Source organism: Eumetopias jubatus, unplaced genomic scaffold, assembly GCF_037043125.1.
Source record: "Eumetopias jubatus isolate StellerSeaLion01/CBP00866 unplaced genomic scaffold, mEumJub1_p1.0 scaffold_1, whole genome shotgun sequence".
Lineage (NCBI taxonomy): Eukaryota > Metazoa > Chordata > Mammalia > Carnivora > Otariidae > Eumetopias > Eumetopias jubatus.
The window spans coordinates 215527626-215553445 of NW_028274807.1; the positions used below are offsets into that span (position 1 = coordinate 215527626).

Consider the following 25820-nt stretch of genomic DNA (forward strand, 5'->3'; position numbering starts at 1 on the left):
TTCTACCCACTGAAGCATTCAATCTGATGGAGGAGGCATGGCTCTGATTTCAGGGGTTTCCAGTCTGATTCGAGACATGGCCCTCCTTTTACGTGCCCCTAGTCTAATGGAGGAGACAAGAGCCTATCCTTAGGAGTCCCTGTCTGATAGGGCAGGCATGGTCCAGCCTTCAAGGACACCTAGTCTGATGGAGGAGAGATAGCTCTGTTGTCATGAGTGCCCAATCTGATGGGAGAGGCCCAGCCCAGCCCTTGGAGGCTCTGTCGGCAAGAGTTGCAGTGGAGTTTGGTCATTAAAGGTGTAGCCTCGGAGCCTTGCAGTGGCAAACCAGGTCCTGTCCCTCACTCACTCTGAGACCTTGGCCAAGGAGCTTCCCGCCTCTGTAAAATCGGGCAGTAACACGACATGTACCCGAGGGAGTGAGCGGCAGGTTTTGGTGTAGAGGGAGCTTGGTGCAGAGCCTGTCACGCAGTTAGAGCCTGGGAAATGGGGCAGTGGCCCCTGTCTCTGTGAAGCCCAGGCTCAGGCCAAGTGGGCTCTAGCAGGAGGGCAGGCCACCCCCACAAGTCCCTCTGCTGTGTGGCGGCCCCCAGGGGGACTGATGGAGGAGATTCTGGATGAGGCCTGACAGCTCCCCAGGATGACAGACATGGAGTGTGCCGGGGGTGGTGGGAAATGGGGGCTGCCAGCAGTGATTGGGGGAAGGCAGGCTCCAGAGAGTGGGAGGGGGCCCGGGGATGAGGGGAAGAGTAGGGGGGTGGAGGCCCTGGAGGATCAGCATGCACGCGCGCGCACGCGTGCGCACGCACACACACAACACACACGAGAGACCCTGATGTGTCTCTACCCCTCTGCTCACTCGCTAGACCCCTGGAACCCCCACCGGGAACTGGGGCCAAGAGCAGAATGGCTCCCAGGTCATAGGATGGGAGAATGAAGCATAAAAGCCTGCAGGGAGATAAGATTAAGCGTTCCAGTGAGTTCCACTTAGTTCCCACTAAGTGCCTGGATGGTCTCAGATGCTGGGGCTACACTCATCACACAACTACCCTCGCAGAGCTCACGGTTGACCAGGAGGCGGGGGTCTGGCAGGTAGACCCTCTGCTGCCCTCCAGTGACCCTGACCTGCTGGTGGTCACAGCCACGTGTAACCCCTTTCCTTTGAATGTGGCCAGACCTGTGGCTTGCTTCCAACCAGGGGGACATGGCAAAGGTGACAGAATGCCACTTCTCGAAGACTCCCGTCGTGCTGGCTTTAGGAAGCCAGCCTTCAGAGGGCCACGTAGGCCAGCAGCTGAGGGCGGCCTCTGGCTCAGAGCCCATGAGGAACTGCCAACAGACAAGTGAGCAAGCTTGGAAGTGGATCCGGCCCCAGACAGGCCTTCAGATGAGACCACAGCCCTGGCCCATGTCTCAGGGTAAGCTTCAAGACCCTGAGGCAGAGAACCCAGCAAGGCTGCACCCAGACTCCTGTTTGCCGCTGGGAACTTCTGAGAGATCTCGTTATGCAGGGGTAGCTAATACTGGGGGTGGTGGGCAAGACACACACCTCACGATGGCGCCCCTCCCAACCACCTCACCCTGCTGTTTTCATCCAGAGCAATCACTGCCTCCAGTGTATGTTTGCTTCACTTCATAGCTTATTATTGCTTTTAGATACATTCACGATCTTCTGCCCCATCTTCCGAACAGAACGCCACCACTATGAGGGGGAACCATGTGTTTTTTTTCTTTTCTTTAGGGTATTATGGTCGTATGTTTTCCTTCAGTGTTGTAGCCCCAGTGCCTAAAACAGATCTGGGCACAAAGTAGGTGCTCGATAAAATAAAATAATGTATAATAAATATGTATTATATATGTGTAACTCATACATCTTATATATAACCTATATCAACTATATTATATACATAAATTTTATAATATGTATTACACATATAAATTTTATACATATTTTATTTTAACATATATCTCGCATATAAATTATATACTTTTTTTTTTTTTAGCAAGCAACTTGCTTCAGGAAACTCAAACGAGTGAATCCGCACAAGCTCAGCACAGGTCAGGCAAGCGGCAAGGACTTCTCGAACGTCTGCTGTTACCTCACGAAGTGGATCCCGTGTACTTCATCCCCTGTGCCACACTGAGGAGAGCGCAGGTTGGGGTGAGGGGGTGTCGGCACCTTCCCCTGGAGGCCGTGAGGAGCAGGAAGAGCAGAGCTGGGCGACCCAGACGGGGGCTGGCAACCTTTCTCTACCAGGGACCCGACGGTGAACCCGTTGGCTCTGCCACTGCAGAGCGCAGCGGCCACACGTTACCCGCACGCAAACGGGCCTGTCGCTGTGCCGACAAAACTTTGCTCACAAACTAGGCTGTGGGCCGGCTCTGGTCCACCAACCGTAGCTTGCTAATCTGTGTTTTGGAATGGAGTTCATAATCTTTAGTAAAGAACAGTGACAGGTGGCACGCACACACGGCGACAAGCGACAGGAGCTCAGGAAACGGTCTGCGAGAATGAATCAGAGTGAACCGGGGGCCCCACGCCCCATCTCCTCCACAAGCGCTTCTTCGGCTGGATGCTTTCCTCTGGCCAACCGTCTGAGCAGGCTCATCGCAGGCACCGTGCGCGACACTGACCCTGACCTTGGGGAAAAGAGGCCGCGGCACGCTACCCGCCGCCCCCCCCCAGCATGGGGCACCTATTTGCAGCCCCTCCACTGTCAGTGTTTCAGAACCAGGACCCCGGGGCCTGTCTTCACAGCCGGGAGCTGCGAGGTGAGGACCTGGGGGCCTGGCTGGATCCCAGCTCGCTTCTTCCAGTCATACTTAAGCACAGAAATCATGGCAGGAAAGTGGATCCCCAAAGTGGGGGCTTCTCATCTCCCAAACTCTGATAGCAAGAAGCACAAGGCCTCATTACCAAATGCCAAACAAATGTGAATGTGCCTGAGAGAGAGACAGAGAGAGAGAGAGAGAGAGAGAGAGAGAGAGAGAGAGAGAGAGGGGAGGGCTGAGGCTGGCGACCCCGGGGTGGGGCGGACGGGAGCAGAGCTGCAGGTCAGGTGCTGAAGGAGTCTGGCGGGAACACAAGACCTTCAACTGGAAAACTCTGAAGTGGGAGGGAATTATACCAGAGTTGAAATCCGGCAACCTTGAAAGAACGTGAGCTTCGGAATCGATTCCCTGGGCACGTGACCAGTGACGTACTGGTGATCTACTGCCACATAACAAATTCTCCCCAAACACCCACTAATCAACGAGCCTTTCCCATCTCACAGCTTGTGAGAACCAGAGGCCAGATTGGCCACACTGTGTGGTTCTGTGGCCTCCCCCTCCCCCCCCCCCGCCCCCAGAAGCCGGCGGAACAGGGGCCCAGCCCAGACAGCGGTTCCTTTCATTGGCTTGCGGGTTTTGTGGCCAGAAGGGGCAGCGCTAGTAAGGGGTGGGTGCGTTCTCCCGCGTGCCCCCCCAAACACAGCCGAGCCCTCGCGGCTGTCAAGGGGAGGACCACGAGGCCTGCCGGGAGCCGAGCGCCGTTCCGGGGATGCCGCAGCCCCAAACAGAGGGCCGGGAGGGCGGCAGCGTGAGCTGGGGACCCCGAGGTCCCCGAGGGCCGGCAGGTGGGGGGACAGGAGGAACCGAGTCCCTCGGCCGAACCCCTCGCTGGCCCTGCCGCCGCAGAGGACGTCGGGGTTTGTCCGGTCATGCGCGGCTCCGGGTGGTGCCGAGGCATCCTGCCCCCACCACCAGCTGACGCCGGACACGGGACCTTGACCCGGGGAAGGGCCTGGGGTCTCAGTTGCTGCCGCTGCTGTCCTCGCTGTCTGAATAGGCCCCCAGCTGGCTCAGGGAGGAGGCACCGGGCGTCCAAGGCGCAGGCTCAGCCGGCTTCCCGCTCTGCATGGGGCCTGGGTGGGAGGCGAGAGCTAGGCTCCGCGGCCTCAACCCCACAGCCCTGGTTCAGGGCGCACCGCCCCCTCTCCCCACCACTCAAGATGGCTCCCCCAAGCTGCAAGGCCACACTGGGGGCGCTGCTGCCACCTGGTGGCGGCCGCTTGAGGCGCTGCACCCCGGTCCCAGGACCCCAGGGCACCTACCCTGGGTGGTGGGTGGCGACGGTGCCAGGCCCTGCTGGGTGCTGCAACCCAGGTCTGTTCTCTTCACCACGACTAGGCCTGACAGCTGGGGCCTGCTGCCAAGGGTGCCAACACTCCGTTCCCAGCTCTCCGCCTTCCTCTTGGCTTTTGGGGCCTGGGAGTGAGGGGGGGACATGAGTGGGTGAACTGGCCCAAACGCCACCTTCTCCAGCCTCCCTGCACTTAACACTTCCTGCAGTCACACCACGCCTTCTCCCCTCCGTGCATTTACCCGTGCCATTCCCAACACCTGCAATGCCCCCTTTCCTCTAAAGCATTTGGTGAACTCCTCCTCACCCTTCAATACCCAACCCAAGTATCAGCTCCTCTGGGAAACCTTTCCTTCCAATTCAGCCTCAAGTGATCGAGTGAGTGCCGCATGTCCATGCCCCCAGTGCCCTCCACTGCCTTCGTACGTACCCCCTCATCTATGCTGGGGGTTCCTGTCATGTTCATGACTGGGTCCATAGTGCCACGAACACCTCTTGGCACGAAGGTGCTCTCCCAATGCGTTTGAGGGAATGAAGAGAAACGGAGGCCCCCACTTTGGGGACTAGTGAGGGGAAGGCAGAGAGGGACTCAGCCCCACCTCCAGCCCTTCAACCGTACAGGAGAGGACCCCTTTTATGTTTTATGTTCAAACAGAGGAACGAGAACCCCCCGGATTCAGGAGGTCCTGTCTGAGCTAGGAGCTGGAGCCACGGGGGCATGATGGACAGGGTGCGGCCTTCCTGGGGCCCACCGTCCGAGGGAGGAGGGAGGATGGACAAACAGATCAACAGGACAAAGTCTGTCCTGACAAATGGTGTGACACGAAGACAGACATCAGTGTGGTGTGACAGCACGAGGGAAGCGCGGCCAGTCGACAGGGCAGTCAGGACAGGTCTCCTCAGAGAGGGGGCTGTGGGCTGACTTCAGCAGGAGGAGGACTTAACAAGCGGAGACGTGAAGGACAATGCTCCAGGAGGCGGACTGGGCTTGGCACATGCAAGGGGCTGGTTCGGCTGGAGCCGGGACCCCGCGAGTGCTGCCCCGGGGCAGATGTGGTCCAGTGGGGTGCGGAGAGGGGCCAGCGATCCTAGCCACAGCTTTCTGAGCCCACTCACGCGGCCCCCAGCGTTAGCCCTAGTGAGCCCCCTCCCCAAGCCCGTGTCCACCAGATGCACACGCTGCTACTAAATGAAACCACGGACACGGACACGGCACCACAGGCACGGAAGGGGACGGGCTCCCGTAAACGTCACAGTGAGGGTTTGGGAAGTCTCGGCAGAGCCGTATTGTGCAAAACTAAACAAAAAGTCTGTCATCAAACTAGGTGCAAGGAAGACACCTGGAACAGATTGGGCGGTGGGGGGGGCAGCAAAGAAACACAGATTGCTTTCACAGTGGATCCAATCTCTTGTTCCACGTGAAAGCAAAAAAAGGAAATTTTAGACAATTCTGGGGGCGGTTTATGCAAGAAAGACAGTGTGAGACCTGTCACCAGGGGACAGAAACTCAAAGAAAACATTCTGATTCTGTGTGGGAGAGTAAGGGATGGGCGTGCACGTCCCCCAGGGCCATTCTCTCTGCTGACAGTCCTGGGAGCCTCACGGGAACATGGCTGCGCCCCAGAAAGACTACAGTTCCCATCCTCCCTTGCAGCAGGATGTGCTCAGGTGACTCGGCTCTGACCAGTGGAATGTGTGCAGCAGGATGTGTGGGACCGAGGGTACAGCGGCCCTGAGCGTCCTTCTCCCCTGCCTGGCCCTCGCCCCGGGCTAGGATGTGAAGGTGGTACTGAGACACCCTGCAGGGAGGGCAGCCCCCCAGGCCAGCAGAGGCCCGAGCAGGATGCTGCCTGGGGCCCATCGCCGTTCGGGGTGGCTGTGCACAACTTTTCAACAGAAAAGTAACCTCCGTGCAGTCGAGACCGCGGGACTCTGGGTCTTACCCAGTGGCTGAACCTGCATCTAGCTAGCACAGACCACGAAGACGTCTGAGTTAAAATAAAATGTGTATGGGGTGACTACTCCTTAGCATTTCCCGCCTTAGCCCCTGACGTCGATCAACACACCAGCGTGGCCCTGACCACGGGGGATGGATGAGACGCCGTGCTGTGAAGTCCACCCGCCAAGTCCTCCTCCCTCCCTCTGCCGCAGCCCCCAGGTCCCCTGCAGCTCACTAGTCGGGCTGCCTCTGATGCTGAGCTGCGGGGCCCTGGTGGGTACCCCTCTCAGCCCCACCCCGGCTGGAAGCTGTGACCCTAGAGCTGGGACTGACGCTCCAGGAGAGAGCAGACGGAGAAGCTGGAAAGAGCCTGGGTCCCTGAGCGCTGGGAGCAGCACTGCCTGCCAAGTCCTGGCGGTCACCCCAGGGCTGTTACGGGGACCGGGAGATACACATCTGTGTTCCGAAGTCTCCAAGTTTGGGGGTCTGCTCGTCTCAGCGGCTGAGCAGAGGTCGGTAAACCGCAGCCCTGCACGCCTGCCACCGCCTTCGGAGACAAGGTTGTCCCGGCATGCGGCCGGGCCCGCTGACTCACAGGTGGTCTCCGGCAGGGCCAGGCTCCCCGTCTCTGCTGCCCTGAGAGCACTGGGTGTGGGGGGGGGGGCGCACTCACCTCATCCAGGATGGCGGTGGGCTTGGGCCGGAGGGCCAGCCGCGGTGCAGCGGGAGCACGCACGTCCTCCTCTGAATCGGAGTCCTCCAGCAGCCGGCGTTTGCGCGCCTCCTCCACCAAGGCCCTGTGGGATGGCACGTGCACCTGCGATGCCCTGCTCAGCTCACCACCCCTCCTGACAGCAGTGAGCGGGGCAGGGAGGAGTATCCAAACTCCTTGCAATCCTCTCTGTCCACAGAGGGCTGTGGGGCTAAGGGCTGGCTGATGGCACCAGCCCGCCTCAGCTGGGACCCCGGCTGGGTGACCCGGGCGGGGCCACGCCTGGAGCTCCCCACATGCAGACTCCTCTCCCGGCTGGGCGCCATTCGCCACCCCGCCCACCTGCCGTGCACCTACTATGCGCCTGGCCCTGTTCCAGGCCCCGGGAACGCAGAAGCCAAACAAGCCCCTGTCCAGATTCTGGAGGAGGGAGGGAAGGAGAGAGGCAATGAACCAGGAGATGGGTGAAGCAGGGTGGTCAGTGCCGTGCAGAAAGTGTGAACGCAGCAGGCCTGGGTGAATCATCAAACCTAGGGAGTGACGTCGGTGACCACGACACAGGTGCCATGGGAGAAAGTGAGATGGGGGGGGGGGCGTGGGGAAGGCCTCCTGCAGGAGGGACACTTGAAGGAGCCACAGAAGATCTGGAAGGAGGGTGTTCCAGGCGGAGGCCTGAGCAAAGGCTGTGAGGTGGCTCGAACGCCTGGGACCCCCGCCCGGCCCCACGCGGCCCACTCACGCCGTCTCCCGCTCCTCCTCCTCCTGCTCCTGCTTCTGCCGCTGCTCCTCCGACAGCCGGTGCTGCCGCAGCATGGCCTCGAAGTCCACGTGGGCCTGCCGCTGGTTCAGGTCCTTGAGCTCCTGCAGGTTCTCCAGAACCTCCATCTCCAGCTTCGAGTCCTTGGTCCGGTTCTCCAGCACCTGGCGGGCAGGACCCAGGCTGAGCGTGCGGGGCCGCCGCCCCTCCGTGCAGCTGCTGGGGTTACGGAGGGCAGCAGCTGCCAGGGGAGGAGCCCCCACGCCTGCCTGCACCCACAGCACCTGCTCAGGGGCCTCCTGCCCGGTCCCCCTGCTGCACCCATTTCCCAGCTCAGAGCACCCAGGCCTGGGGACGGGGAGTGGCCTCCTGAGGCCCCGTGGTTGGATGTGCAGCCGGGCACCTTCATGAATTAAAGGTAAAAACACAGATGAGGGGCCTGGCTGGCTGTTAAGGGAACGTGCGACTCTTGACCTCCCGGTCGTGAGTTCGAGCCCCACGTCGGGTGTGCAGCTACTTAAAAAAAATAATAGTAACAAAGATTAAAAACGACAATTGTTACATGCCAGGCCCCAGGCTGACACGTTGCCTAGCGTAAGCCTGTTTCATCTCTGCAACAGTGCAGGTTGCAGAGGTTGCATCTCTGCAACAGTGCAGGTTGCAACAGGCCAGCCCGGGTGTCTGAGGCGTGGGTGGGAAGCCTGCGTCAGCCGCTTCTGGGCTGAGACCCCGTACAGAGGGAAGCAGCAGTCCCGACGTTTTGAATATGAGTCCCCCAATTCTTTGATGCTCCTCTCCTGAAAAAGCAGAGCTTCATGCTCCTTCCCGTGAGTGCAGGCTGGACTCTGTGACCAAGTCCAGCGAGCGGAGTGTGATGGGATGACAGTGTGTCACTCTGAGAGCGGGTCCTAAAAGGCTTCCTCCCTGCTCCTCTGGATCACTGGCTCTGGGGAGGTCGGCGCCATGTCGTGCGGGGTGCAGAGGGCCCCGTGGCAGGGACATGGCCAGCTGAGCCTTCACAAGATGCGGCCTGGCCTGCAGCTTGACTTAGGCCCTCCTGAGAGACCCCAGGCCTGAACACCCAGCTCAGCTCCCTGGGCCTCCTGACCCCCAGAAACTGGAGGATGAGAGGTGTTTGGTAAGTTGCGGTTTTGGGGTAACTAATTAGGCCGTAAGCCCCTGTGGCCATGTGGGCGGTCCACGATGGACATGACCGCTCAGGCGGCTCTGGGCACACGCCGCCTCCGCGGAGCCTTCTTCCCTGCCTGCCGCTCCGCTCACTGCGGAACGTCCCGCATCAGGTCCAATGGAAGAGGCCAGCGGAAGATGATGATTTGTTTGAAGAAGACCAATCAGAGTTTCAACACTCAGGGATTCCTGCCTATGTGCCGGGCCCCATGCCCAGAGTTTCACATGTACAAACTCACTTAAGCCCCACCACAACCTCTGCGGCCGGTCTTCAATCCCATTTGACACACAGGGATGCTGAGGCACAGAGAGGCCAAGTGCCCTGCCCAAGGTCACACAGCCAGGAAACATTAAAGAGAATGTTTCCTTCCATACTTCTAGTCTTCACAGCCATTGGTCACGGGCATCTTCTTTGCAAACTGAGGGGCAGCCAGCCGCAGGAAACACCTTGCATTCTCAAGTCCAACTTCCTGCCTCCTGATACTCATTTCCTCTGGCTGCATGACAATCTGCCACCAGCTCAATGGCTTAACACCACAGGGACCTCGCTGTCCGCTGGCTGGTGTGGGTCAGGAGCCCGGCGCAGTGCGGCTGGGTTCTCCGATAAGGCTTCCACAGGCTGAAATCAGGAGCCGGTGGTCTCATCCAAGGCCCAGCCTCGCTCGGACTGCTGGCGGAATTCTGTTCCTTGTGGCTGTGGGACTGAGGTCCCCGCTTTCTTGCTGGCTGTTGACGGGGACGCCCACTGCTCCCTGCCATGCGGGCCCCCCCTGCAGGCCCGCCCCTTCACATGGCTAATGTCCTCCAGACCCAGATGAAGGGCTCCGCTGAGAGATCTGGCCCGTCGGACAACCTCCCTTTCCTGAGTCCGACCGTGACCCAACGTAACGACCTGACTGCAGGAGTGAGGTCCTTGCGTGCGCACTCCCAGGGCTACGCAGGGTGCGTGACCAGGAGGCAGGGCTCCCGGGGCCACCTTGGAGCTCTGCCCACCCCACCGCCCCGCCCGGGGGCCGAGGCAGGAAGAGGCGCACACGGGCAGCGCCCGGCTCACCTTCATGGGGTTGTTCAGCTCCTCGTCCTCCCGCTCCTTCTGCATCCGCTTCTCCTCCTCCTCCAGGAGCTTCTCCGCCTGGAAGTTCCGTGTGGCTCCGTGCTCCATGGTGTAGTCTGTGTTCTCGGGGTCTGTCTGGAGAACGGGCAGACGTCAATCCCGTGTCCCTGGGCATCCAGAGCTCCTGCTAGCCGGCAGCCAGCAGCCTGGGAGAGCGCCTCCCCGGGCCTCACTCCTGCTCATGCCTTTCCTTGTCTTTTTTTTTTTTTCTTGTTTAAGATTTATTTATTTTAGAGAGAGAGCGAGCCTGAGCTGGAGGGCCAGAGGAGGAGAGAGAGAGAATCTCAGACTCCCTGCTGAGTGCCGAGCCCGACACGGAGCCTGACACGGGGCTCGATCTCACAACCCTGAGATCAGGACCTGAGCTGAAACCAAGAGTCGGACACTCCACCACTGCGCCCCCCAGGCGCCCCCCCTTTTCTTAACGCCTGGGTCGAATACTACTTTCTAGTGTTCCCGTCCTTTCACAAAATGCCAAATTCCACAGCATGGATCTTCAGGCCCCTCTGCACCTGCCTGCTGCCACCCTCCGCCCTCCGCGAATATGAGTCTCTGGGCCTTTGCACGTGCCCTGCCTTCCTGTCTGCTCTGAGCGTGTGTGCACGTGTGCGCGCTCATGTGCGCATCTGTTCACGACTTTCCATACTTATAAATCACATATCAAGTACACACACGGCATGCTCCTACATGCATTTCTAGAATGGAGAGGGGAAATATAAGCTGGCATCCTGGATGAGACCCTGGAACAGAAAGACGGCATCAGGGAAAACACGGAAACCCACGTTGTGTGTGGAACGTGGCTGACGGTGACGTTCGGGTCGGTTTCTTACTGCAAGAGAGACAGAGGCACTGCGGGCGTGGAGGATGCGGGCAGGAGGGGAAGCGGGCGAGGGGCCGGCGCGACCCTCTGTGCCGGCTCTGCGGCTTTGCCGTGTGTCCAGAAGGACTGTTTCCAGGCACGGGGCTGGCTGGGCAGGGGGAGCGGCAGGTGGATTTCCGGCGCCGGCCCCGCAGCTCCGTTTGAGCTCTGTTTCTACCACGCACGCATGCGCGTGGGGATCCGTGACCCAAGCGTGTAACCCCAGCTACTTAATCACCCGAAGTTCTTCACCAGAAAGGCCAACTTATACCACTTTCCTCTAGTCTTGAAAAAATTCGTATGTATTCGTAAACATCTAAACACATCATTACAATTCAGGTAGAAAGATCATTTTCTGGAAATGACCCAAGTGTCCATCAGGAGGCAGATGGCTGCGCACAACGCGGTATGTTCCTGCGCTGGAGCGTGATTGAGCGTGAAGTGGAAGGGGCCCCGTCACACACCACGGTGTGGGGGACCCCGGAACCACACCAGGACACAAACGCAAGGACAGAGCGCGTGGCGCCACTCACAGAAACCATCTGCAACGGGCAGGCCCCCGGACGGAGAGCAGACGGGTGGCTCCCAGGGCGGGGGCAGGTACAATGGGAACCGACTGCTAACGGTTATGGGGCTCATTTTGGGGGTGATGAAAATTTCCTGGAATTGGGCACGGGGTCAGTTTAGTCCCCCGTGAATACACTAACCACCACCGGATCATACACTGTAAAAGGTGAATTGCATGATATCTGAATCATATCTCACTACAGCTGTTGTTTAAAAAGTACTCCAAATAGGGGCACCCGGGTGGTGCAGTCGGTTGAGCATCCGACTCTTGACTTCAGCTCAGGTCATGATCTCCAGGTGGTGAGATCGAGCCCCATGTTGGGCTCGCGGTCAGTGGGGAGTCTGCTTGAGAGTCTCTCTCCCTCTGCCCCTCCCCCGCAGCCTGTGTGCACACGTGCTCGCTCTCTCTCAAATAAATAATCTTAAAAAAAAAAAAAGTAATCAAAATACGTAATTCTTTCAATGTACTTTTTTTATACCCACAGTATAAATTTCATACCCATAGTATACCCAAAAGTACCAATGTACTTTTTTTTATTAAAGGGAAGAGCATTTGGTAAGAAGAAACTCCAACAGAACATAAGGTCCTCGGCCGTTCCCCCAAATTCTCAACACAGTTGTGACCGTGACCGGTTACACGCCACGTCACGGTGCCGTCTGTTCCCTGAATCCCGTGTCACGGAACATCTGGGCCTTTGTACATAATGCTGCCGGGAACAAGTCTGTCTCCTGGGGACAGAGTGAAACCGGAGCTCCGTGGAGGGAGAGGCTAGGCACGGGGAGCCCCCGGGGGGAAGGACCAGCCCTGCTGGGCTGGTGTCTACCTTGAAGGTGATCTCTGCCAGGCACCGTGTGCACTTGATGTAGAAGCGGAAGATGGGCAGGCCCAGGTAGGCCTCGTTCTGCACCGTCTCCTTGCGCGCATTGAACTTCTTGCCCTTGTAGATGTATTCTCCGCACGTCTTGCACCTGTGGGGCAGGACAGAGGGACTCAGGCCAGCACGGCACCCTGGTGCCCATTGGTGGGACACTGGCATTCTGGCAGATGGCTGCTGGCATACCTCACGGGACAGGGAGCTCCCCCATTCCCGAGGCAGCCTGCCTCAGACTCCCCCCACCTGGCACGCTCTTCTTACTACGTGCCTGGGCCTTGACCCCGGGGCCCCCTTCCGGGGAAGCGTCCAGGTGGCCCAGACCTGCTGAGACTCGCCTGTCACACGCTTGCAGCAGCCTGGCTGGAGCTTGTGGGGCACCTTGGTCCCCAGAGCGCCCTCCCTGCCCCGCCTAGGTCCTGACACACAGCAGGTGCCTGAAAGGATTGCTGCGTTTTAAAAATAAATGGATGAAGGAGAGAAACAGACCAATGAGATGCAAAAACACAATGAGTTTCAGAGAACAAGGTGTCTGATGATCGGGTGAATCCGACTTCAATTTGCTAAAATGTGAAAAAGCATGAGGCTCAAAATCGGTAAGACACAGTAATTGTGAAGCAGTACAAAGGGCAAGATCTGGGGATGGTGAGGGAGAGGGAATCATGGAAGGGGTCAGGCAGTGGGTCATGAGGGCCTCTCTGAGGCAGTGAGGTTTTTTTAAGATTTTATGGAAAAAAGTTTTTTGAAATATATATTTTTAAAGCTTATTATTTTCTAAAAAATTAATCTCTACACCTAACGTGGGGCTTGAACTCACGACCCTGAGATCAAGAGGGTCTACCAACTGAGCCAGCCAGGTGCCCCTGAGAGGGTGAGATTTAAGCCAAGACCTGAGGGGTGAAGAAGAGCTGGCCAAGTGAGAGCAGAAGGAAGAATGTTCCAGGCAGAAGGAACAGCCTGTGCAAAGGTCCTGGGGTATGAAGAAGTGTGGCTGCTGGAGGCGGTGAATTAGTACACAAGGTCCCATCTCTGCACTCATACTTATTACCTACGATCAAGATCTCAAGGCAGGGGCACCTGGGTGGCTCAGTCGTTAAGTGTCTGCCTTCGGCTCGGGTCGTGATCCCAGGGTCCTGGGATCGAGCCCTGCATCGGGCTCCCCGCTCCGCGGGAAGCCTGCTTCTCCCTCTCCCACTCCCCCTGCTTGTGTTCCCTCTCTCGCTGTGTCTCTCTCTGTCAAATAAATAAAATCTTAAAAAAAAAAAAAAAAGATCTCAAGGCAGATACTGGCCGGGAGCTCTTGAGTCAGGGGGTTAATCCCGATCTGTGAGGAAAGTGAGGGTTGGCATAGTCCCGTGCTCACTGAGTCGATGTCTGAGCCGGCACTGGGGACCTGGTCTGAGTACCAGGGATGAGCCACTCTATGGGGGTGTCAGGCACCGGGTCTGTCTGCCAGGACTTATGTGGGGGGCCACGTGAGGGGCCACGTGGGGAGTTACACGGGGGGGGCACTCACCTCATGTTGAAGGGAGCCATCAACCGCACCACGTACTGCCGATCTTTGGGAAGCTTGAGTTTGGGGATCTTTGATGGGTCAAAGTCAGGCGGGTAGTATTTCTGTGGGAAGTGAAAGTGTCAGGGGAGCTGTTTCGGGCACAGGAGCAGGCCAGGAGAAGGGGGAGGAGCTCTGAGGAGCTGTACGCAGGTCCCCAGGACCACCCTGTGGTCTGATGATTTGGTGGGAGGGCTCCTAGGACTCAGCATACACTCATACTTACGGCTACCACTTACTATGGCAAAAGGACACAGGGACACATCAGCAAAGGGAAAAGGTGTGTGGGAAGGGGTCCGGGGAGACCAGGCACAAGCTTCCAGAGTCTTCTCCCCGTGGAATCACACCAGACGTGTTAATTACCCCAGTGAGGAAATAGGACCACACATGTGAGATAGTGTCTCCCAGAGAAGCACACAGGGAGCCCAGCGCTTTCACTGAGGGATGGTCACCCGGCCCCTCTGCCTCGCAGCTTCCAACATTCTAGACCCCGGAAGGACGGCCGGTGCTCAGCATAACCCATGTTGTTTGTACAAAGAGTGTAAGCAAGGGAACCATCCCGAGATTCCAGTTCCCGGATGCCAGCCAAGGTCCAACCCGCGAAGCCAGCCGGGACGGCAGCCTCGGGCCTGCTGTATGCACTGCTCCTGCACGGGAGTCTGAGCTGGGAGATATGCGCAAGGCAGGTGTGGATCATGGAAAACAGCTTCACTGGATAATCAGAAAATATTCTGAGCACCTACTAGGTGCCGGGCGCTGCTACACGGAACACCTTATAGCCCTTGCCTCACAGAATGCTTGCAGAGCCTCTACGAGGCAGAACGTGATGTGCCCACGTCACAGAGGAGGAAACTGAGTCCCGGCGGGGACACGGCTCTGGGGGAAGCTGCGTGGTCCGGTGGCCAGGGCCCTGGGTCCAAGCCCTGCTCTCCCTGGCTATCTCCCTGGGCCTCGCTGTCCTCATCTGAACGGAGGGAACCCGTCCGCCTCCACAATCTGATGAGCAGGGCGCTGGCGCAGTATGCACCAGGAAATGAAGAGGACAGAGGGCTCCCGCTGGATCGTCAGGACAGAAGGCCTTTCGTGGACACAGAGTCCGGCACCTGCCCCGGACTGTGAAGACGCCGGGGGTGGATACCTAACTGCTAAAAAGATCAGAGCGCGAGGCCGCAGGGAGTGGCATCGGCCCGCCCGTGGAAACCTGGGCTCTTGGCCTTACATCCTGGGCTTACACACTCCCAGGCCGGGGAGCTCACTCCCCGACACGGAGCACACACCCCTCCCGGGGGGGTGCGGACGCGGACTCGGAACTCAGGGGCCTCATCCTGCCTTTTGAGCCCCCCCCCACCGGTTTTCCACCAGAGTCGGGAGAAGCCGAGGCGGCTGGGAGGGTCCCCTGCCAGCGGAGCGGAAGAGCAGAGCAAAGCCGAAGCCCCCCCAGGGACGCGAACCCCCGGACCCCCGGGGGGGGGCGGGGGCCTCACGGAGCCACGCGCCTGGAGGAGGAGCGAACGGCAATACTGCCAAGGCGGACCCGCCCCCAAGGGACGTGACTGGCTAACTCCCTTCGGCACAACCAATCAGGCGAAGAGATGGAGCAACCATGTTCAGCCCCGCCGCGAAGGCTACGGAAGTTGATTGGGAGGTTTCTGAAAGCCCCGCCCCGCGGAAGACCGTTGGAGAAAAGAAAAAGGTTCCAATAGGAGAGCATAGGAAACCCACCGAGGCCGGAGCTCCGAGGTGTCCCGCCCCGGCTAGAAAGCCCTAGTCACCAAATACTTACGTTTAAAACTTTTCGCTCCGACATCTTTGCCTCCTACTTCTCTCACAAGCACGAGAAGAATGCTTAGGCTCGGTGTTTGCCGAACTCCGCTGACCGTCCCTTGTATTTCCGCTAGCGTCACTTCCTCCATTCTGTTATTGGTTGGAGGATACGCAGGTCCCCTTTTCATTGGCTTTGGTCCCCGTCTGTCAAGGGCCGAATCCGTCTACCTTCCCTTCCGAGTTATACCCTCGCTAGTTGATGGCAAAGGTTCCGGAGGTCGGCTGATTTGAAGTTCCGGGGAGGTTCTGCGCCCCCTAGAGGTGAGCAGGAGCTCACGAAAATTCCATCGTGACGCGCAGTGGCCGCTGCTCGCTACGTTCCCTGCTCTTCACTCCTTTCTGGAGCGAACACGGAGGTCGGCGTTGAGCGCTTACTCTGTGTGCTGGGCTGCGGGAAGCCACACGTGTTCCTGTGTCCCTAGCGCGCACCAGGGGACCGGGGACAGCTCCCACGGGCTCATGTCCACAGAGCAGCCTGGACGCCCTTCCCCAAGTTTACCTGGAGTCCCGGGCAGAGACTCATAGACCAGCTCCCGCACGCACCTGCCCTGCACATGCACACCAGCTCCCAAACCCACCTGGTGCAACAGAGCAGTGTTGGGACAGTGGAGAGAAGGGGCACCTGAGAGGGTGTGTGAGCTTCCTGTGGCTGCTGCATGGTTACCGCAGGCTCGCTGTCCTAAAACCACACACGTTTATTATCCTATGGTCTGGAGATCAGGAGTCTAAAGTTGGGGCAGCCGGGTGGCTCAGTTGGTTAGGCATCGGACTCGATCTCAGCTCAGATCATGATCTCAGGGCGGTGATATCGAGCCCTGCGTCAGTGTGGAGCCTCTTGGAATTCTCCCTCTCCCTCTGTCCTTCCCCTCCTGTGTGTTCTATCTCTCTTTCTCTTTCTCTCTCTCTCTCAGGGTGGAGGGGAGAGAAGTCTAAAGTGGATGGGAGGGGGCTCCAGGGCAGAATCTGTTTCCTCGGCCTTCCCAGCTTCCGGAGTCCGCCTGCACGCCCCAGCTCGTGGCCTGGTATCCACTCCGGCCTCTGCTTCTGTCCGCCCATCGCCTTCCCTACCTCCCTCTGACCCTTGTCATTAGGCCACCTGAACCATCCAGGATAACCCGCCGGGACATCCGTTCACTTAATACAGGATCCTGAATCTTTGAATTAAGGATCTTCATGATCCTTAATTTAATCACATCCGCAAAGTCCCTTTTGCCATGTAAAGGACTATATTCCCACATTCTGGGGATTACGGGGCGGCTATGTTTTGGGGGGCCATGACTGCTGGCCATACGTGAGGTGGTGAGGAAAGGCTTCTCGGAGAAGGTGACCTTTGACTTTAGACCCGAGTGAAATTCACAGAGAAGCCCATGGATTTTTCTCCCACCTTCAGTCCTGGTGGCTTTGCACCCCCACCCCCCGCCCTCTCGCCAGAGAAATCTTCCCAAACTCATACCCTATTTGCATCTACCCATAGTGGGGCTCACCCCCAGGCAGCTTTTCAGGAGGTAGGTGAACTGAACTGCTGAGCTGAATGGATTTCACCCCTCACCCCGTCCCAGGCAGAGCCCTCTCCCCAGCCCCAGGCTCCTCCTCTGGTCCAGCCCTGACCCCAGGGATCCATGGGAGTGGGGATTCGCTGTGGGTGTCCCGCTTCACCCTCTCCTCTCTGGGTCTCATCTGGGTCTACTGAAAGGAGGAGGAGGGGCGCCTGCGTGGCTCAGTCTTCAAGCGTCTACCTTCTGCTCAGGTCATGGTCCCAGGGTCCTGGGATCGAGCCCCGCATCGGGCTCCCCGCTCAGCGGGGAGCCTGCTTCTCCCTCTGCAACCCCCCAGCTTGTTCTCACTCTCTCAAATAAATAAAATCTTTTTAAAAAATGAAAGGAGGAGGAATCCTGATTCCAGCAACAATCTTTTTTTAGTTAAACAATAAAACACATCAGAAGTTCATAGTTCCCAGAGCCCCGTACTGTGGCCTAAGGGAGAAGTGCATCCCCATTTCACAGATTGACAAACAGGCTCAGAAAGGCAAAGTCACAGGCGCCTGGGTGGCTCAGTCGTTGAGCGTCTGCCTTCGGCTCAGGTCATGGTCCCAGGGTCCTGGGATCGAGCCCCGCATCGGGCTCCCTGCTCGGCGGGAGGCCTGCTTCTCCCTCTCCCACTCCCCCCTGCTTGTGTTCCTGCTCTCACTATCTCTCTCTCTCTCTGTCAAATAAATAAATAAAATCTTTAAAAAAAAAAAAAAAGAAAGAAAGGCAAAGTCACTTGTCCAATGTTGCGCAGCAACTCAGCAGCAGCGAACCCAAGCCAGATGGGTCCCATCCGTCCTTGAGTGGGTGGCAGTGGGGGGCGGATGTCAAGGACCCAGCCCCTCTTCTGGGCGGGGGGGGGGCCGGGAAGCCCCACTATTTGCCCATGGGCTTGGAGGCAGCGGCAGGGGGACTCCAGTCACTTGCTTCCCCATAGTCGGTGAGGTCCTGAGCAGCCACCTGGATGCAGTACCTGGCTTGGGGCCTCACAGCCCTGAGGGTGAAGGATGTGGCTTCAATAGGCCCCACCTGAGAGCAGAAAAGAGGGGTGAGGTCAGTGGGGACAAGGAGGCTGGGAGGGGCCGTGGGGCACGGAACCGCATGACGGAGATTCGGTTCCCCTGTTCCATCCTAACAAGTATGCCCCTGAGGCCCCCTCCACATTGTTGGTCCTTCCTGATCCTTGGCCCCCCGAGCCGCCCATTTCCGGACACTCTTGTGGACCACACAGACCCCCAACCCCAACACCCCACTCCTCCTCCAGGCCCCAGCCACAACCTCTGTGATCAGCCTCAATGCCTCCCTCCCTCCTGGCCCCGCGGTATCACCCTTGTTTTTAAGTTTTCGGCATCCTCTCTTTCTGCTGTCGGCCACATCTTGCTGACCAGGGAGAGATGCCCCTCCCGGGCTCAGCGGATTCTTAGAGATGGCCGACCAGCCAGGAGCATGGCTCTCGTATACACACCAGCCCATCAGACCCACAGCCCACTCCCTCCAGCTCGCACACAAGCCAGCCGTCCCCCTGCCCTACAGCCTCCCGGGGCCAGGTGCCGCCCAGAGGCGGCCAGAAGTCTTCACGCTCGCCAGCCCCCAGCCGAGCGGTTCACCCAGCCCTGCCTTGCCTTCCCACCAAACCGCCCACAGGGGCTTTCTCCCCGGACTCCTCTTTCGGACTCCTGTTTCTGCCTCCCGTCCTGATGTTGCCCGTGTGGGCCTGCGTGGTGTGGCATGTCCCCTTCTCTGGGGAAATGTAATCAGTTCTTCTTGCAATGGCACTGACCTCTCTGGGTCCGCTCTCAGGCACCTCTATAGACTAAAACCCAAGGGCACAAGGGAGACACCCACTTCGGCTCTGCCTTTCCCCGTCTCTCTCCCGCCACTCCCACTCTCCCTCCTAGATGCGGCTCTGGCCCCCTGCCGGGTCCCCCTCATCCTCAGAACAGAACGACAGACCAATATCCGCCCCCCCCTGCACCCTCCAACCAACTTCCTGGCCCCAGATCTGACTGTCCGCCTCCCCGCTGGGTCCTGGGTCATCCTGATGGCAGGTGGATGTGGCGGTTTACGTTTTACTTTAGATTAACGATCGCGTAACTTTGCAAATATGCTCAAGGACTTTTTGCCTTGTGCAGTTTTTATGAATTTTATGACACGTGAGTTCTGTCTCAACCTAAAAATTGCAAAAATAGGGGCGCCTGGGTGGCTCAGTCATTTAAGGGTCCGACCCTTGGTTTCAGCTCAGGTCATGATCTCAGGGTGGTGAGATGGAGCCCTGCAAAGCCAAAGTCTGCTGGAGATTCTCCCTCTCCTTCTGCCCCTCCCCCAACTCTCTCTCTCTCTCTCTAATAAATAAACAAATCTTAAAAAAAAATCACCTTCATTCTGACCACTAAAAAATTTCCAAAAAAATAGAGGCACTGGGCTGGCTCAGCTGGTAGAGTCTGTGACTCCCTTTTTTTCTTTTTCTTTTTAAAAATATTTATTTATTTTAGAGAGAGAGCTTGTAGGAGGGCAGGGGGGCGGAACAGAGGCAGAGGGAGAGAGAATCTTAAGCAGACTCTGTGCTGAGCACAGAGCCTGATATGGCGCTCGATATCATGGCCCTGAGATCACGACCTGAGCTGAAACCGAGAGTCAGATGCTTAACCGACGGTGCTGGGAGAGTGTGACTCTTGATCTTGGGGTTGTGAGTTCAAGCCCCATGTTGCACGTAGAGATTACTTAAAAATAAAATCTTAAAAAGTAAAATAAAAATTTATTTATATGTATATAAATGAAAATAAATTGCAAAAATATTTAAAAGAAAACGAATGCACACTAAATAAAATGTCAAAGCCAGTTCCTTGACTACTTGCCACATCGCCGCTGCTCAGTAGCTACATGAGGTTCGTGGTACAATTTTAGTCAGTGCACGTGTAGAACATTTCCGTGGTCCCAGAAAGTCCCATGCGACAGGGTCGCAGAAGCCTATACCCTGCAAGCATGCAGCTCCTGGGTCTGGCATCTGAGGCTAATACACAACTGACCACAGATGCTCGGCAATACCCTTGCCTTACTTATCTTTTACTTTGTAAAAATTTTAAACAATGTATTTTTCAATCAAGGTGAAATTCACATGACATAAAATTAACCAATTAAAGAGAACAATCTGGGGCCTTGAGTATATTCCCAGTGTTGTAAACCATCACCTCCTTCTAGTTCCAGAACAGCCCATCACCCCAAAAGGAAGCCATGTCCCCATCGGCCATCTCTCTCCGCTCCCTCTCCCCAGCCCCTGGCAGCCAGAACCGCCCTCCTGTCTGGGGATGTGCCTGTTCTGGATGTTTCCCATAAATGGAATCGTGATGAACACACCCGTGTGGCCTTCTGTGTCTGGTTCCCTCCCCGAGTGTGGTGGGCCCAGGGTCTGTCCCCGGGGCAGCGCGTGTCTGCGCCTCACCCCTGTTCCCGCTGGGTGACCTGCCCACGCGTGGGTGGATACATGTGTTTTTCTATTCATCTGTTGACAGACATTTGGGCGGTTCCCGCCTTCTGGCCGCTGTGAATGGCACGTGCTGTCTCCCCTCTCCTCCCCTCCTCCTCACCTGGCGGAAGCGGGCGGATCTGTGATGCTTGTATCGGATCCAGTACTTGAGTGAGAAGATCTCTGGGAAGGGCCAGGACCGGGGGGGTTCCCACTGCACCCACAGCCGCTGTCCAGGGAGGGGGCTCAGGCGGACGCCTTCGGGAGGGTCTGGTTTGACTGACGGACAAGCAGGAGGCGAGGTCAGGGGCTGCTGGTAGGCTCACTCCTTCATCCAATCAACCAACAAGTATTTATTGAGTGTCTAGTGAATGTCCAGCGGCATCCTGGACACTGGGGACACAGCAGTGACCAATATAGACCCAACCCTTGTGCTCTTGGAGCTCAGTCCATCAGGGCAAAAGACAAGAAACAAGAAGCAAATCCATGGGGCATCAAGAGTAGGGAAGAAAGATCGAGAGCTATTTAACTCTAAAACATTCCATTACCCCCAAAAAGATACCCCGTCCCCATCAGCAGTCACTCACCATCCCCAGTCCCTTGCAACCACTAATGCACTTCCCGTCTGTGGATCAGCCTGTTCTGGACGTGTCACCCACGTGGACTCACACCCTGTGTGTCCTTCTGTGTCTGGTTCCCTCCCTGAGCATCGAGGGCTCGGGGTCTGTCCCCGGGGCAGCATGTGTGGGTGCCTCGCTCCTGTTCACGACTGAGTAATGTTCCATAATATGAACGGAGCCTGTTTTGTGTATCCATTCATCTGTTGACAGACCCTTGTGTTGTTTCTGCTTTTTGTCTATTATGGATAACACTGCATACTCCTTAGCATTTACTTAGCATGAACTTTACAAGTTTCTGAGTACATATAATTTCATTTCTCTGGGGTATACACCTAGAACCGGAATTGCTGGCTTATATGATAACGTATGTTTGACTCTTGAACTACGAGACTTTCTTAATAATCACCAGCAACAAAGAAGGGTTTGCAGTCTTTAATAATGTGCTCATGGGAGGGCTCACTGAGGAGATGACATCTGAGTAGATGTGAGGGAGGTGAGGGAGTGAACTGTGTGGAGATCTGGGGGAAGAGGTTTCCAGGCAGAGGGCACAGCCTGTGCAAATGTCCTGGGGCAAGGACCTGCTTGGTGGGCTGGAGGAACAGAGGAGGCGTGTGTGGCTGGAGAAGAGTGAGTGAGTGAGTGAGGAGGACAGAGGGAGGAGGGGAGGGCACGGAGGGGATGGGGCAGGTCGTGCAGAACTTTGGGGGCCTTGGGGAAGGCTTGGGCTTTTACTTCAGGCAGGTGGGAGCTCTGAAGGGCTGACAACAGGGGAGGGTGGGACCTGACTCGGGTGCTCACAGGCGCCCTCTGGTGGCCACCGTGGGGAGGGCAGATCGTGGGGCTGAGGGCAGGACTGGGGACCAGGGTGGAGGGGATTGAGCCGGTCCAAGCGAACATGGAGGCTGGGCCGGGTGGGGGCTCGGTGCGGGGAGAAGTGGGCGGCTTCTTGAAGAAATGCAAACGTGGAGCCGACAGGACCCCGGATGGATGACAGGAGGTGGGTGGTGAGAGCGGGGAGGGGCAAGCAAGCTGGCGGCCCTCCCCACCCCCCACGGCCCCGCGCTGCCACCCGCACTCACTGATATGCTCGGGAACAAAGGGCACGAAGCTGCTGCTGCTGCCCCAGGGCTGGACCGCTGTGACGTTGAGTATATAAGGCACCATGGAGAACAGCTGGACGTCTGGGATGGTGCAGCTGGTGGCCTCAGGGGTCAGCTGGAGGCAGGGTCTGCTCTCCCCATGGGCAGCCACACCGAGCCTGGACACGCAGGGGCAGCGTGAGGGCCTCAGCACTTCCCGCGGGATGGGGAAGCGGGGTTACTCAAGGACCACAGGCTGGGGTCCTGCTGTTGGCCGTGGGACCCGGAGGTAGCCGTTCACCCCAACATCACGGAGCCTGTGTGGACCCAGGGCCAGGGGGAACACCCTACAGGGAGACGCTGGGGTCCAGATTCTACAAGTTTCTGGAATGTCAGCATTCCAGCCTTAGAATTCCAACATTCCGAGGTCTACAGACTCACAGATTCTGAAATAAGAAGATTCTGATTGTCCTGAGTTCTGAGACCCCAAGGTTTCAGACTCTAGGGACAAGCTCAGCGCTGCACATACAGCCTTCCAGAACATTCCACGTGTTCCGACCACCCCGTCGGATGCAGTAGTCACTGGCCATGAGTGGCTGTCCGCTGTTCGAAATGTGGCTGGTGCAAGCGAGGGCCGCTTTCCAATTTATGTTATCTGCCCTCAATGTCAATTTCCCGGTGGTGAGAAAACTTGACAAAGTTGTTCAGGACGACCCAGGTGGGTGACTCTACATTCCTACCTACAGATTTTATAAAGTCTAATCAGAGACTAAGAATTCCCTGTGAACATTTAGCACGTGAGTTGAAAGGTGCTCTGTGTGTAAAATGCACATGGAGTTTCAGGTTTAGTATAAAGAGAATGTAAAATACCTCATTAACTTTTAACATGTTGATTACATGTTGACATGATCCTGCTTTAATCCCACTAAATAATACTAATTTCTATTATGAATTTACATATATAAATTGCACATAAGCATGTTAAGTGATACTCGATCCTATTAAGTAAATATTTGGAATATTGAGATGATACTGAAGCAAAATATTAAAAGTCACGTCATTTCTCTTTCCTTTTTAAATGTGGCTTCTAGAAGGGTTTGAACTCCACATGTGACTCGCAGGCTGTGTTTTAGGAAGTATATCTCTATTGGCCCATGCTGCTTTGGAATCCCGGGGGTTTCGGGTACTCACTAGGCCTCCAGCTGTCCTGGCCCCAGTGTGAAACCCCAGGACGCCCTCCTGGGCACTCTGACCTGTACGAGGCAATGAAGGACGTGGGCTTGGCGGAGCGTGCAGTGGGCAGCAGGGTCCAGGAGCAATCCACGGCAATTGGGTACCTAGAGGCCCGGCACCGCACCCTGGGCTGGGTGGGGGCTGCTGGGGCCCCGGAGGGAGAGGACGGCGTGTGAGCTTCCAACCCGCCCCGGGATTGTCAGAGCCCTACATGTGCCCAGCCTCAGCCTCCCTGCCAGCCGGAGGCACCAGGCACACAGTAGGTGCCTAATAAAGGTTTGTGCAGCAAATGAATATGTAAATGAAAGGCAGCTACAGGGGCGCCTGGGTGGCTCAGTGGTTAAGCGGCTGCCTTCAGCTCAGGTCATGATCCCAGGGTCCTGGGATGGAGCCCCGCATCGGGCTCCCTGCTCCGCAGGAAGCCTGCTTCTCCCTCTCCCACTCCCCCTGCTTGTGTTCCCTCTCTCTGTGTGTCTCTCTGTCAAAAAATAAATAAAATCTTTTTTTAAAGATTTTATTTATTTATTTGAGACAGAATGAGAGAGAGAGAGAGAGAAGAGCGCACATGAGAGGGGGGAGGGTCAGAGGGAGAAGCAGACCCCCTGCCGAGCAGGGAGCCCGATGCGGGACTCGATCCAGGGACTCCAGGATCATGACCTGAGCCGAAGGCAGTTGCTTAACCAACTGAGCCACCCAGGCGCCCAAAAAATAAATAAAATCTTAAAAAAAAAAAAAAAAGGGGCAGCTGCATCATCTCTCGCCTCCACTACAACCTGCGAAGGCAGGGAGTATTAGCCCATTTTCCAGATGGGGAAACTGAGGGTTAGGGAGCCACACAGGGGGACCTGAGTGGTGGGGAGCCCCGGTGGGAGGGAACTGTCTCAGTGTAGCCCCTCTTCCTAGCAGCTTTGTTTAGAAGTGCATGGAATGAATGCATGCAATTAAAATGTCTCCCTCCCTCCTTCCCCCTCCCCCTGTCCATGCTGTGGCTGCCACTTCCCGGTGTCGCTTTGCCGTGGGACTGGTCCTCTGTATCTCCATTTCCCCACCTGTGCAATGGGATGGTAACCCCCTCCCACCTGTGGGTTCTCTAGTAGGTGTGTGAGCTCCCACCCCACAGCCCAGAATATTCCATGGTAGACAGTTCAACTCCAGGCCCCGGGTAGTGTCCTTCTGCTCTTGCCCCCCAGGCCCCCCGGCGGGTCCCACATACCTTTTCTCCCGCTGCAGGGTGAGCAGCCCACCCAGAGGGCGAGCACCAGGAGAAGTCTTGAGGCCATGAGTCCACGGGCTCTGCCGTCAGGAGCTGGGGCCGGGAGCACCTTGGGGAGGCAGGGGCCTTGGGTCCCACCCGAGGGGGCCACACAGCCCCCGGTCAAAGCCCCCCCTTTCCCTTCCCTGGGTCTGACTCCCTGGGCAGTTTGAGGAGCCAGCAGAGAGTTGTGCGGGGACGGTGGAGGAGCCCTGGTCCCTTCACCTGTCACAGCTGGGTTGGGCGCGAGGTTCTGGAGGCCCTGGGCAAGGGGGCAGGAGAGGAGGTCTCAAAAGAGAGAAGTGGAGCCCCCGTGGCCTTTCCCACAACAGCCTGACTGCAAGTCCTTCCTTCCGCTGCAGGGAGGACGAGCACGGGGGGTGGGGGGGGGAAGCCCCAGGAAGGGGAAGGGGACAGGGAGAAGAACAGGAAGGCCAGTGCGGGCAAAGACACAGAGACACAGAGAGAAGGGGACAGGGACAGAGATGGGAGCCCGTGAGCCAGCGGCAGAAACAGAAGAGGGACCTGGAGACGGGGAGACACAGGGTGAAGAGAGACCCAGGCAGGACACAGAAATCACCCCTTTACTCACCGACCGACTGCAGGGGTGGGGATCCACCCTGGCCAGCACTCCACGCTCCAGGCCACGGAGACACAGACACGCGGGGCCCCGGGAGGGCAGCCCCTCCTGCGGGACCTTCTCTGAGCCATAAGGACGCCAAGGGACGGGCTGAGCCCCTACAGACGCGGTGCCGGCCCGGGACGCTCAAGGAAACCCCGGAGACAGGCCATATTCCCACCTCCCCCACCTCGGCTGGAAAGAGCCAAGAAGCCCCGGGGGATTTCAGGGGACTTGCCCAAGGGCAGGGAGGCTGGGGGTGGGAGTCTCCCAGGGGGGCTGGATTTAGGGTGAGGAAGGTGACTCAGGGCACACGCCGACTTGGATGCTGTCGTCACTTAACATTTGGACGGTTTGTTCATCGTGGACTTCTGACTTTTTACAACACCGCACGCACACAGTACTCATTCCGGGGTCTGAGTCATTGGTGCAGGAGGTGAGTGCCTCACCTGCCAGTCCCTGCTCTAGGCCACCCCTCTCCTCCCTGCCGCAGGGGCCCAGCGATCAGGCCATACACATTC

General features: G+C 57.5%; 2 protein-coding genes across 5 annotated transcripts; both read right to left on the reverse strand.

Moving 5' to 3' along the window:
- Nucleotides 1–1935: 1935 nt before the first annotated feature.
- YJU2 (YJU2 splicing factor homolog) lies at nt 1936–15563 on the reverse strand. Its single transcript, XM_028126406.2, has 8 exons — nt 15467–15563; nt 13648–13748; nt 12084–12228; nt 9774–9908; nt 7514–7695; nt 6736–6859; nt 4095–4248; nt 1936–3905 (listed from the first exon to the last, which is right to left on the reverse strand). Exons 1-8 carry the CDS (start codon nt 15488–15490, stop codon nt 3793–3795), a joined length of 978 nt encoding a protein of 325 aa, XP_027982207.2. The 5' UTR covers nt 15491–15563; the 3' UTR covers nt 1936–3792.
- A 1840-nt stretch (nt 15564–17403) lies between these two features.
- EBI3 (Epstein-Barr virus induced 3) lies at nt 17404–25750 on the reverse strand. Of its 4 annotated transcripts, XM_028126038.2 has the most exons (6): nt 25273–25750; nt 24642–24942; nt 23449–23572; nt 22196–22374; nt 20618–20775; nt 17404–18062 (listed from the first exon to the last, which is right to left on the reverse strand). In XM_028126038.2, exons 2-6 carry the CDS (start codon nt 24706–24708, stop codon nt 17910–17912), a joined length of 681 nt encoding a protein of 226 aa, XP_027981839.1. In that variant the 5' UTR covers nt 24709–24942; nt 25273–25750; the 3' UTR covers nt 17404–17909. The 4 variants fall into 4 exon arrangements, with proteins under 4 accessions (XP_027981839.1, XP_027981840.1, XP_027981841.1 ...); XM_028126039.2 differs by lacking the exon at nt 25273–25750 and having other exon boundaries at nt 23449–23569; nt 24642–25023; XM_088018039.1 differs by lacking the exon at nt 25273–25750 and having other exon boundaries at nt 17967–18062; nt 20618–20824; nt 24642–25023.
- Between the last annotated feature and the right edge of the window lie 70 nt (nt 25751–25820).

Bases quoted from the DNA above. Each gene is read 5' to 3' on its own strand.
- YJU2 (XM_028126406.2), bottom strand. From the start codon at position 15,490: ATGTCGGAGCGAAAAGTTTTAAAC. The intron at 12,229-13,647 runs GTGAGTGCCCCC...CCTGCCCCACAG, and splicing joins ATGGCTCCCTTCAACATGAG to GTGCAAGACGTGCGGAGAAT. The intron at 7,696-9,773 runs GTGAGCCGGGCG...CCTGCCCGCCAG, and splicing joins AGCTGAACAACCCCATGAAG to GTGCTGGAGAACCGGACCAA.
- EBI3 (XM_028126038.2), bottom strand. From the start codon at position 24,708: ATGGCCTCAAGACTTCTCCTGGTGCTCGCCCTCTGGGTGGGCTGCTCA. The intron at 23,573-24,641 runs GTATGTGGGACC...CCGGGGCCCCAG, and splicing joins ACCCTGCAGCGGGAGAAAAG to CAGCCCCCACCCAGCCCAGG. The intron at 18,063-20,617 runs GTGAGGAGGAGG...TTCTGCTCTCAG, and splicing joins GATCCGCCCGCTTCCGCCAG to GTGGGGCCTATTGAAGCCAC.